Here is a 12,264-nt window from a genome sequence, read left to right on the forward strand (position 1 = left end):
TTCAGGGAGGAACATAGCCTTCATAGTCAGAGGTCTACTGATGGGCTTCACATGGACTTAGAGAGATGTGGATTTCATTCATTCATGTTTCACTCATTTCATGTGTCCATGAGTTCATGTGGTGGGTTGAAGTCTGGGACCCTGGAAATTTCATTCTTTCTGCTTTCAAAGACATTTTATGGTCTCTCTCCAGTCTTAGATCAAGCATGTGCCAAAGGAAAAGCTTTTTTCTTTTTTAGGGGAATTCCTACCTGGATGTCGAGTAGTGTTGAACCCAAAAGTGGGGGGAAAGTGTCCAGGCCTGTTGTGAAGTCTGCACACAAGAGCTTAGTTCCTTCTGCCTTCTGACTTCCAGTTGAATGCTAAAGTGTGGATGATGAGTTTGCCTGCCACACCCTCTGCATGTGGAAACTATGCCTCCATTGATTATAACAAGTTGCATGTGTGACTCTTAGAGGGTTTGGCACACTGACTGCAATGAAGATGAAATGTTTTTTTTTCCTCTCCCCCTCTTGATGTCATTTTCTTTGCTCTTAACGGTATTTATGTAATTTCTCTTGTTACAGATTTACTGTTTCAAGAAAGTTAGCTCCCTAACAGCAGAGCTTCTTTGAACATAGGCTCCCTTCATCACCAAGTGTTCGCCCAACCTGAAATGTTCCCAGTGTTGCTGCTGCCTCTCATGAAAACATTTTCAGTTTCTCATTTGCATGCCCTATAACATTTTGCTACTTGTTTATCTGAAATACGAAAACTGTGACTTCATCCTGCTGGTGCCTTGTTGCTGCAGTTTAGTAGGTGTTGTGCAGTAGCACGGTGTCTTACAGACGTGCTGTTACCTTCTTTCCCTCCTGCAGGGGTCCATCATTAGCAGTCCAAACACACGAAGAAGAGCCACCACGCCGCGTGAGGGCGCCCCCCGCGGCCATCCCTCCATCCCTAACTCGGCATCGACTTCCATCCTCGGGTCGCTCTTTGGCAGCAAGCGAGGGAAACCGCCATCTCAGAGCCACGCCCCTTTCCCTCCGCCCGGTCACCCCACTCTCATATCCCACAAGCCCCACCCGACCAACCTGCATCACACGGCGCAGGTGGCCCATGCAGTTCAGGCCCAGCACCACGGCCACCATTCCCAGTACTGCCAAGTCCCACAGAACCCGCCGCCTTACCACCACCACCACCACTACCACCCGCCTCCGCACACGCAGTACCACCAGCACCCGGCCTACTCCTCGCACGCACACCAACACGGCCACTCGCAGCACAGCCATTACAGGGAGCATCCGCATCACGCCTCGCACTCGCAGCACACTTCTCACCACCACAGCCAGCAGTCGGGTTCGGCGCCCGGCGGACCCAAACCCAAACACAGTGGCATCAGCACCGTAGTGTGATGCTCCTAACGCAGAGAGGGGAAGCAAGGAGAGGACTTAATGAAGGAGGGACAATTGCTTACACCAAAGGGACTGACAGCATAACTCTATGGCCTGTCCACTGTGTTTGTGCTGCTGTGATGGAAACCAGTCACACGCAGTCACCTTTTTTTCCACTCTAATATGCAGGATGGAAATCGGACTCAAATCTTCCACTAGGGGCCTTTTACTAGTTTGCCTGATCCGGGGCTTTGGTCCCGTCAGGGTTTTGTGTGGGGTTTGTCGGGGGGGAGGTTCTGCACAGGAAGATGCTCTTTGTTTTCCACACACAACCACACACAACAACCGCCCGGCCGTGATGGCTGAAGAGAAGCTGTGTTTTCTCACCAAGCCGCTCCATTCCCTCAGTAACTCGTCTTACCTACGCATAATCAGGAGGAAAGATGGCCTGAGATGAGAACATGACTGACTGTTTTTTTCTCTGTCACAGTGGCATCATTTCTTGTGCACAGCCTTTTTGGAAGTCAACTTTCAAATCTTTGGTTTGCAGATCCAACCATCATATGAATGCTATTTGTTGTTGCCTCCCGTAGAGCTCATATGTAGTGAAAAAACCTAGATATAATCATTTCACACTAACTTAAATCAAAGGACAGGTAAACAACTCAACTGAGTCGGTCATCGTAGTTCTAGTGCTGTATTTACTGTAGATGACAGCTATATGTGTTGTCTCCTAGCTCTCATAAATAAATGTGCCAATTATTAATGCATAATCTATTTAGTCAAGACTTCATGTACAGTATATTGTGTGTAAAGTAATTTGTAAGATTATACTTACAATTATTATCAGCAAAAATGAATTTTATCAGTATTATACTGACTCAGTGGTAACAGGATGTAGATCTGGTAGGAGTGAACTCCCATTTAGTTCGGCCTGTAATCTGTTCTGGAATTTTCGCCTTTCAAATGAATCAGAAGAAGCCTCTGGATGGCAGCTGTTGCATATGGGCCTCAAAATGCTGTGCTGTCACAGCTGAAGCCTCAAAGCAGACTTTTCCTGTCAACTCTTGCTGTTGACGAACTCGATCGGTAGCTCGTTAGCTCCGTTTACTTCTCATACTGTCGCTGCTTAAATTGTACAAAAAAAAAGCAGTGAAGAACAGAAGTGATGACATTTTTTGCACTTTGAGGCTCAGTTACACATTGATCCACAGAGCGTGTTGAACATGTTAAGTCTGTTGCCTTCAACATATGCAACAGCCGCTTTCTCGACGCTTGAAATCAAAAACAGAAACACTTCATACATCTTCTTTTGCCTTGTTTCAAATATTTTTTTATTCACCGGCAAAGATTTGGTGAGTGAATATAATCAGTTCTTGCATAGTGAAGTATTTTTATCATCTTTTTCTAACATATGTGCAATATCTTTGTACTGATTTTGTACATTAAGAACAAGCAAAGGTTTCCCTCCTATTTGTGCGATTTTCATGTTGCGTCATTATTTATTTATTTTCGTTTTTTGACCCCTGTCAGAGTCCTTTTCTCGGTAAATTAACGTCTGGCTGTCCTCGTGGTCTTAGGAGAGGTACAGACTTGGAGTTCGGTGGAATGTCTAGTAAGTGATTTTTTTTTTGCATGTAATGTTATTGATGTGAGGCTATCCTCTGCACATTGTATAACAAATCAGTGTTACCATAGCAAGTTTAAGTGCAATCATGTTCAGAAAATGCAGACTTGTACTGAGAGTGGAGGTCTTTAATCTTGTTGTCCAGGATGAGATTCAGGTGAAAAAAAAAAACAACTTTTTTTTTTTCATTTAAAAATATATAAATACTTACACAGTTCACAGCGGAAAGAAGAATGTGTGTATATATTTTAATAAAAGAAATATGCTTCTCCTTGGGCTGAACAGAAATATTTTGCTGGATAAGCACATATGAAAGAACACTTTCATTTTTTCAGGAAATGCAGTTATAATTTACAAAATGCAAACTGAACAAAAGAACTGGGTATATGTAAAGAATAACTTTCTACATTCTACAAATAAGAGTCTATTCTCGTGTGTAAATTAGTGACAGTAAACTGTTTGTCCCAATATTCAGGTTGTAAATGTATTTTAACATTCACAAAGAAAAGTGTTGCCATAAGTCAGGCTTCTTCTCGAACATTTCTCCTCGTGTGAATCAACGCAGCAAGTTCAGACGACAGACATATCACGTACGGGACATTAACGTCGAGCTGAATGTGTCTTTCCATTGATTTCATATCTTTGCTATAATTCTGAATTCTTGAGATGATGTGAAACCGATGAGTCTGTTTATTTCAAGTGTGTGTTGTAGTGCTTCAAATGTCTAGTCATTCTTTGTGAGAAAGTACCCCAACAATGCACTGCATGGATCTGATGCATCATGTGTCCTATTCACTGTGAGCTGATGGGAAGAAAAAAAGAATCAGCCTATAAGTTTTGACTCATCCTTTGGTTTTTGATTGCGTTTGACTTTTTTTCTGATGTTGACGTGCTCTTGTTGTTCCATGTTATCCTGGTAGTTATTGAAGCTCAGCATGCATTTCATCGACAAAGCCATTGTGTAAATTACAAACATGAAAAACATTGCACTTCCGTCGCTGAGGGCTTTCATTGTGTAAATACGGGGTTTTGATGTGCAAGCCGATGAACTGCTTGGTTAGGAGGGTTTATCTTTATGAAGCTGTAAAGGGACCAAGACTGGGGTTTAAAGGAGATGTACATAATGTGTATATGATCAGTACTCTATTCCGAGATCTGCAGTTAAGATCAGGATGTATATACATCACCTCACAGATGGACGTGAAGGGTGATATATGAACATATCGATTGTCTCTGCCGCCAGCTGTCTTGAACTGACATTTGCTGTAGAACTCAAAAAAACAGACTGTTAGAAAGTTTGCTGCCATTTACATCCAGCTCTCTTTTCATACATGCAAACCCTCCCCACTCACACACACATGCACATAATGTACACACAGACAAATGACACATCCTGCTGCAAGCTGTTCAGTCTGGCGTGAGACACGTTTGGGGAAAAAAAGAGGAAAAGACAGGAATGGCCTCATTTATATGTGCATTCTGTTTGTACAGTGAGTAGTGAGTCATTAAGACCCCAGTTATTGTAAAACTTCAACTGTGACAATGTTGAGAACGCAAAATAAACGAATATATGACTTATGGTACACATGTGGTGTTCTTGCTCTCCATCACAGCTGCTGTCACTGTGAATCAAAGGGAAAAACGACACTGTTTTTTTCTCTTTTTTTGTGCATGTAATGTAATACACATTAGTGCCTTATCTTCAGGCTTTCATATCTTTCACTTCCAGAGTCCAACAATACTAGTGGTACAGCATTTCCACTAGAGGGCATGCGTTAAAGGGACATGAAATGAGATAGAAAATCTGTGCCATTACACCACCTATGGGTGAAAAGTGTACCGACTGCACTAGTCCTCAGCCAGTGAAGGCGATTGTTCATACCCTCAGCTTCATCCCACATCTCTGAAGCTGTGAATGTGTCATCTTTATTTATTCTTTTTAGGTTATTTTTTTGGCCTTTTTCCCTTTATTTTAGTGCACAGTGGAGAGAGAGACAGGAAACGTGTTGGGAAGACATGCTGTAAATGCTCATGGGTCGGACTCAAACCCATGATCGCTGCTTCAGGGACTGTAGCCCCTCCTTACTGGTCACCCACTTAACCTGTTGAGCTACAGACGTCACATATTTGTCTTGGGTTGCAGATTTTCTTGTATCACCGGTATTCAGCCTCGGTGTATGTCCTTTATTCTCTGTAGCTCCACGTTTTCCATTAAGAAACACTTTCCTCTTTGGCCTCGAGCTCCTTCAGCATTCGACTTGATGTGCACGTTCACGTCCACATAAAGCCATGCGTGCTCCAAGCTGTAATTTGCAGCAAAGTGCCCCGTCAGCACTGCAGTGGATGTTAGCAATGCACTAAGTGGAAGCGCTTCACGCCGCCTCTCTTCAGCTATTTTAATAGATAAACCCTTATCTCATTTCAGCAGATGGATTTCCCTCATGTCATATGCGCCATAAGCGTGCAGTGTTATTGGTGCAGTCCTCACACTGACGTCTCTGTTTTGGGCGTGAGTTCAATAACACGTTAGTTACAAAACAGATACCTCCAGGTCAGGAGAACTTCTGAAATGCTCTCAAGCTCAAATGTTACATCGGAACCAGAACTGTGAATATATAATGAGACTTTAACGATGACTGGCACCACAAGAAGGAACTTGACTCTGAAAGGTTTGTATTCATTTTTAAATATTTGATGAGAGTTTGCTTTTACATTTGGCTGTCTTATTGTTTACTGAAGCTTCAGGCTGTGCAGAAAAATGTATTTTAGTGAAATCCAGATGATGAAGATGCACTATATTTATTTGTTGCTTAATGTTACTCTAATACTCAGTTTGATTTTAGGATTCCGTATAGCAACTTGCTATGTGTTTTATTGTAAGAATTTTCTAAAGCATTCTCACTTCTTTGTCTAATACTTTCCTACCTGAAGTATAACTTTCTCCTGGTCCTGCAGGATGCTCTCCGGTCTAAGCATAGCTGTCCTCCTCCTCCTGACCACATCAAATGTGCACAGTGCTGGTAGGCCCTGCCTCTGCTCAGCCCTCCTTCCTGCTGGACTAAAAGTCAACTGCAGCTCTTTAAACCTTGCAGAGCTTCCTCATCTACCCTCAGACACCACAGAGCTCCATTTGCAGGACAACCAGCTCACCTCAGTGTCTCCAGGCCTGTTTGACCGATTTGTGGGCCTGAAAAAGGTCTCCGTATCTGCGAACCCCTTCCACTGTGACTGTAGGATCCAATACCTGAGGAGCTGGCTGCTGAAGAACAGGGCTATTGTTCTAAAACAGCCCGTCTGTTCCAGTCCAAGCTCTGTGGCTCAGAAAGCCATCGTTGAACTCAGTGATGGCCACTTTTCCTCCTGCACCCTGCCAAGCTGTGCTGACGGGACATATAACACCATAATGGGAGTGATGCTGTGCTGCCTCATTGTTCTGCTTCTGTGGAGCTTGAGACTAGCCAGAAACTCCACTTTCATTCTGAGCATAGATGGGAGACACTCCGCGTTCGAGGCAGACTCTTTGCGCTCGCTGAGGCCCAAACACAGAAGGCGGCTGGCCGAAGTCAGTGCAGACACGGATCCTCTCATTTTTACAGAGGATGTAGAAGAACCGCTTCTAAACATGGAGTTACTGCCACAAGTGCTTGACGTGCTACACAAGAAGCACAACATAAAGATAAAAGCTACCTGAGGGAGTTCTTTGTCCACAACAGTGGAATTACACAGACTCTACCAACGGAAGACAGGGGTTAGGGCAATAAGAAAGCAGCACAACCAATTTCTTTTATGGTTTTTTTTCAATGAAGTTGCTTTTTTTCATGTTTTACTGCTGCAGCTTTTTTACCGAGACTTAACGCAGATATTTAGTTTTCTTACAATGCAACTAATTTTATACAGAGAATTTTTTACACATCCAAACGATGCAGCAGAAACTACTGTAAAATGAATTATCCAAATTTGTTTTGTGCTTGTCAGTGTACTAATGGCCTCGCATTATTGGGAACTAATTTACCTTTAAATTGTATTTGAGCTTATTGAGACCCAATTTAAAATGTGTGGATACTCTCTGCATGGTATAGACACTACCATTCAAGAGTTTAGGGTCACTTAGAAATATCCTTATGTTTGAAAGCATTTTTTTCAAAGAAGATTAAATTAATCAGAATTATAGTCTAGACATTGTTAATGTGGTTAATGACTATTCTAGCTGGAAATTGCTGATTTTTAATGGCATAATTAGATAGGGATACAGAGGAACATTTCCAGCAACCATCACTCTTGTGTTCTGATGCTAAATTGTGTTAGCTAATGGTGTTGAAAGGCTAAGGGATGATTTGAAAACCCTTGTGCAATTATGTCAGCACATGAATAAAAGTGTGAGTTTTCATGGAAAACATGAACTTGCCCGGGTGAAACCATACTTTTGAATGGTAGTGTATTTCTTTCACAACTCATTTGTTAGTCAAATTGGACTCTTGATTTGTGTCCTTGCAAGAAGAATGTTTAAATACAGAAAGGCAGAGGATTTATTGAAGAAAACTCGACATTATTTGGTCTGTTATGAGTATCTTATTGGAGTGATCAATACCATTTCTAACAAGTGGTGGATACATTCTAATTGGGGAAAAAAGACACAAACAGTTTGCCAAACCTGTGTAACTATTCCTTGTATTTTTTAAAGGTATTTACAATGAGTGAAATACTACAAATGCAAAGTAAAAGCTTTTGATGTCCAGTTAGATTTTGCTTCTGGAACTAAAAATTTGTCAGCATAAAAATGAACCCGGCTCTGGCAGGAAGATATGGTAACATTTAACGACGACGTCTCTGATCTGTGCAAACATTAGCCGGGACTCTGGCGAACTAGACAATGCAGACAGACAGTACTATTAGACGACAGTATTGCACATCAAACAATTTCCCTTTACAGTACAAGTGTTACTCTATTCATGCATAGATTTTCCGGGTAAAATGGGTAAACAAATGGCTAAAAAGGCGATAAGTCACTTTGAGAAGAAAGGTCAAACGTTATCTGAATATAAGTCTTAAAAACACTGACAAATTTCTTGTAATAAATATAGGATGGTAACAGGATTTGTATCAATCTAGAACAATACTATCATCTAAAAAAATACTTAGCAGGGTCAAATAAGGCAGTTCTTACACCTTTCCTAAATGAAAAACAGGAAAATAAAGACTATCACAAAGAAACAATATAAAAAGAGCAGATGATAGTAACAGTTAGATGATTCGTTTTCTCTAAAGTTTGTCGTAAAGTTGAGAGTTTAAAATAGGACCAATATTTTCTCAATGCCCTGTCAGGTGGTTAAACAAAGTCCACAGTGTTAAGCTCCTACAGCTGTGTGCATTAAGTGGGATTCCCAGTTTAATGCTCTAAGCCCTCTCTACCTGGACCATCCGTGACCACACGACACCCGCCAGCTGAAAACTCTACTGAGGCACAAACTTTTCCTGCTCAAAGATGAGGTCAACGGCTTCTAACACGTCCTGCACTATGTGGCCCGGCTCCACCAGGGCCGGGTCGAATCTGAAGTCCCGGTGCCCGTGGAACACAGTCTCCTTGATGCAGCGGTTTGCATCGGATGGCACCTCTGCGTTGGGGTTGTAGACCCCCGTGCAAACCAGAACAGACTTACAGGAGGTAGCAGAGGGCAGCGCCAGCTCGCTCTCCCACAGACTGTCCATCTCCTCCTCCCTGGGCACTGCAGCGGTGGAACCGGTGGCAGCCACCATCTGAGCAACAGCTTTGGGGTTCTTTCTAGCAGCTCTCTCCTCCAGGTAGCGGTTGTACAGGTTGGCCCCGTAGATGTCAGTCATTAGGTTGTCCCTAAGGATGTAGAAGGGAGGAGATTACTCAGGCACTACGCACAAAGTGGGCCCACATGAGCTACAATGTCCCAGAATGTGTTCATTTTCTGCTGTTCATGCCTCAGCAATGAAGGAGAAATTAAAGCAGCTGCAGAAGCAGGATGTCAGTCGCATCAAAATTGTTGAAGTGAAACATGCAAGTTCTGAAAGTAAAGTGTGATACATCACAAGAACACTTGTAAGCAGTTAAAAAGGAAGCATTCTGTTTTTTATACATGTATCTTCTTACTGATTATTGTGCAAACGCTTGTCTGTGGTTACCTCTGAGGTTCAATTGCGCCACTTCTTTAAATACTTGCCTGGGCATAGCTATCAGACAGCATCAGAAGTGACTTCTAATCATGATCTCTTTGCTTCGGTTACTTATCCCATATGCTGATGACTATATTTGCAACCCAGACATAAAACCTGGTGTCTCACCCTATAGCGTAAAGGGTTGTGATGGGAAGTTTCCATTGCCTCTGCATGGCCTGGCTTCTGATGAGGTACTCTGCAAAGTGGTAGGTCAGCTCGCTGGGCTTTCCCATGAGAGCCTCGTACTTCAGGTCCTTGCCGGTTATCTTCTTGTAGATGTTCTCTAGGCACACTAGAAATGTCCCATGGCCAAACCTGAGACATAACAAGAGAAAGAGAGGGAGATCAGCTCGTTGATTTGGTCACTGTGCTTTAGTTGTTGCTGTGAATGAATGAAGTTCATCTTCTACCGTGGCGAATGTGCCTCAGCCATCCACATGAGGTCCATGTTGCAGGCCAGCAGGGGGAGGTGAGGCATCTTCTGGGTTTGGTGGACACTGCTGAGGTTGCCATTGGTCAACAAAATGTCAATGATCAACTGCAGGTTGGTCTCCCATCGAACTGGCTCCCCGAACAAAATCACAGCTGTGTGTGGAATTAAAAAGATATCAAGAATGTCAGAAATAACACATGACAAATCAGAAGTCAGACTGACAGGTGATTAAAAACTGAATTTGAAACATAAAGGGCATGTTTTTACCTTCAACCTTGGAAAGGGTGACAATAGGATTGGACTGAAATGAAAGAAGGGAAATGAACATGTGCTGTTGTATAAGATAAATTACAAGTCATTTCTGCACCAGGTTGCAAAATCTCACCGGCAGTTTGGGTCTCCTGTTGTGATCCACCATGTCCAGCAGTGGGTACGATTCCCTCAGCATATCAATACTCATAACATTCTTAAAGCCCAAACTGAAGACGGAGCGTTAAGGAGAAATGAGGCACATTATTCAAGTTGAATTTTAAACAAAGAAATGCAAAGAAACTACAGCAAAACAAGATTCCAGGATACTTTTTAGCAATTTCCAGGACCGGTCCCTGTCCCGACACTAAGACACACTTGTCATGGAACTTCTTAAACATCCTCAGGGGACTATGGGACATGATGACTTGGTCTTGTGTAATCTGGAAATGGAACAAGTGTTAGGGGGGAGGTTAATAGCAGATGAGTCATGGGACAATCCACAAAAAAAGAAAAAGTGCATGTTTTGTGTCTGATTCAGTTTTATTTGATACCACAGCCTTGCAGCTTATATATCTAGAGATTTGAAACTCACAGGCACTCCCAGGATGTGTGAGAGCTGGTCTGCTTTAGTTTGTCGGAGGCAATTCCCTGCATTTGTGACAAAAACGACTGGCACCACAAATTGTCCCTGAGAGTCGACCAGCTTCTCGAACGCCTTTTTTGCAGCAGGGATCGGCAGCCTTCCTCGCACGAGCACGCCGTCGATGTCGAACAGCAGCCCAAAGCCTGGCTGGGGCTGCAGAAAGGTGTGTGGGGGGGGAGGCAGGTTAATGAGCCAAAAAGTGCATTTTTATTTATAAACAACAAAAATATGACAAAAGACTGTGCCTGATATGCAACATATGTTTAAAAATTGTTAAAACTGAGGTGAAATTGTGATTTAGAAAGACTTTAATGATATTAAAAGATGAGAATATGTCAAACAGTGCATAATTCTAAGAAATCCATTCATTCATTATAGGAAAACTGGAGTTACAATCTCAACCCAAAGGCTCATTTGTCATGTTGGATGACTTTGGATTCCTTTCTTGTATGTATAAAGACCTGTTTCCCTACATATGATGGTGTATTTCTAACATTTAAGACACAGTGTTGAGTAAAATCTGAAAAAAAAATGTCCTCCTTATGGCATTTTCAACACACAGTGGAGCCAGTGAGTCTCTATTGTGGGAATCCTGAAGTGACACAGCAGCAGCACCACATATGGATATCTGATCACACCGTTAGCATGCTAGAAATAATATTTGAGCAATCCAACTGCAACTAAATCAATAAACTGAAGCACTTTTTCCCCCTCTACAGCTGATCAAAACAAGACTAGCAACACGGTGTATCACAGCTGGAGGAAACGGTGAAGCTCCATCTGCTGCCTGATGTAAGATCGTTTCTCTCCTCATCCGCAAAGTTGCACACAACCTGCTAGAATGTAACAAGAGATGCCGAGTATCGCCTTGCATTGTTTCGGCTGCTCCACCGTACCTTGCTGGTAGACGGAGTTCCGCAAAGCCCGCACCGAGAACCGACAATCCCAGCTTTGCGCCTGGCTTGACGGTTACTCAGGGTGTACAGGCCCCGGTAAAACGACAGGAGTCCCCTCATCTCCTCTACTTATCACCGGGTTTTAATGAAAACATTAAAAAAAAAAAAGGAAAAAGAGGAAAAAGAAATCACACAAGTCTGGCCGACCCCACATGCAGCATGAGCCGGCTCGCACCGGCCGCGCTGGCTGCAGGCTGGGCTGCTTGCTCGGCTTGTTTTTTTTCGGCTATTTTCTCGCCTATAATTTGACTGGGCGACACCCGATGACGCCATATGAGGAGGAGGAGGGTCTCTTGCTGCATCTGCACCGCAACCCCCGCTGCCATTTTAGACTCCGAGGTGGAGCTTAGACCATTTCCTGCACGCACAAGCAGTTCATCCGTGAATCACAGGAGCTGCACTGCAGAAGCGCCACGGAGCTCATTGATCGAGCGTCCATTTACACCCCTCCTGATCATTCATTCTTTGTTTTGCTGGAGATTTAAGGATGGATCAGTGGTCTGCACTGCAAAGCATAACATGGACACTGATGAAGCCTCTATCCCGCATGCAGCTGTTTCGTCCCGATGCGCCACATCTGTTTGAGTTTACTGGAAAAATCTCATCATTTTGTGGTAAAATACACCTTTAATCCTACATGCATTGTGAATCAAAGCCCCCCAAGTTTAATCATAGGTTTTAAAAAAACGCAACTAAATTAGTATTTGCACAGACTAGAACAAATGCAGATGATTTGTATGGATGTAAGGCTGCAGATGTGGAGCAAAAATAGACTTACAAAGGAAATTTTTCTACTT

The 12,264-nt window shown here is 43.0% G+C and overlaps 3 protein-coding genes across 9 annotated transcripts in view; 2 read left to right on the forward strand and 1 right to left on the reverse strand.

The window, feature by feature from the left end:
• The window catches only part of LOC110957379 (IQ motif and SEC7 domain-containing protein 1-like), a 97,854-nt gene extending 93,271 nt beyond the window's left edge, over window positions 1-4,583 (forward strand). For 6 of the 7 annotated variants that reach the window (XM_051948944.1, XM_022203356.2, XM_022203358.2 and 3 more), the window contains one exon: window positions 858-4,583. In XM_051948944.1, the coding sequence (XP_051804904.1) occupies window positions 858-1,394 (537 nt within the window). In that variant the 3' untranslated portion in view covers window positions 1,395-4,583. The remainder of the gene's footprint in view (window positions 1-857) is intronic. The other variant, XM_051948947.1, reaches the window with a different exon arrangement.
• Window positions 4,584-5,140: 557 nt separating this feature from the next.
• On the forward strand, window positions 5,141-7,420 carry gp9 (glycoprotein IX (platelet)). Its single transcript, XM_022203363.2, has 2 exons — window positions 5,141-5,669; window positions 5,956-7,420. Exon 2 carries the CDS (start codon window positions 5,957-5,959, stop codon window positions 6,689-6,691), a length of 735 nt encoding a protein of 244 aa, XP_022059055.1. The 5' UTR covers window positions 5,141-5,669; window position 5,956; the 3' UTR covers window positions 6,692-7,420.
• A 230-nt stretch (window positions 7,421-7,650) lies between these two features.
• On the reverse strand, window positions 7,651-11,701 carry LOC110957382 (haloacid dehalogenase-like hydrolase domain-containing 5). Its single transcript, XM_022203370.2, has 8 exons — window positions 11,408-11,701; window positions 10,461-10,664; window positions 10,196-10,308; window positions 10,002-10,095; window positions 9,884-9,917; window positions 9,594-9,768; window positions 9,310-9,498; window positions 7,651-8,848 (listed from the first exon to the last, which is right to left on the reverse strand). The coding sequence occupies exons 1-8, from the start codon at window positions 11,525-11,527 to the stop codon at window positions 8,452-8,454; spliced, it is 1,326 nt and encodes a 441-aa protein (XP_022059062.1). The 5' UTR covers window positions 11,528-11,701; the 3' UTR covers window positions 7,651-8,451.
• Between the last annotated feature and the right edge of the window lie 563 nt (window positions 11,702-12,264).

This window comes from Acanthochromis polyacanthus, chromosome 6, assembly GCF_021347895.1.
Source record: "Acanthochromis polyacanthus isolate Apoly-LR-REF ecotype Palm Island chromosome 6, KAUST_Apoly_ChrSc, whole genome shotgun sequence".
Taxonomy (NCBI): domain Eukaryota; kingdom Metazoa; phylum Chordata; class Actinopteri; family Pomacentridae; genus Acanthochromis; species Acanthochromis polyacanthus.

Excerpts from the sequence above, each read along its gene's own strand:
- gp9 (XM_022203363.2), top strand. The coding sequence starts at position 5,957 with ATGCTCTCCGGTCTAAGCATAGCTGTCCTCCTCCTCCTGACCACATCA.
- LOC110957382 (XM_022203370.2), bottom strand. The coding sequence starts at position 11,527 with ATGAGGGGACTCCTGTCGTTTTACCGGGGCCTGTACACCCTGAGTAAC. Across the intron at positions 10,309-10,460 it reads CACACATCCTGGGAGTGCCT|ATTACACAAGACCAAGTCAT; the intron begins GTGAGTTTCAAA and ends TTCCATTTCCAG. Across the intron at positions 9,769-9,883 it reads CACCCTTTCCAAGGTTGAAG|CTGTGATTTTGTTCGGGGAG; the intron begins GTAAAAACATGC and ends TTCCACACACAG.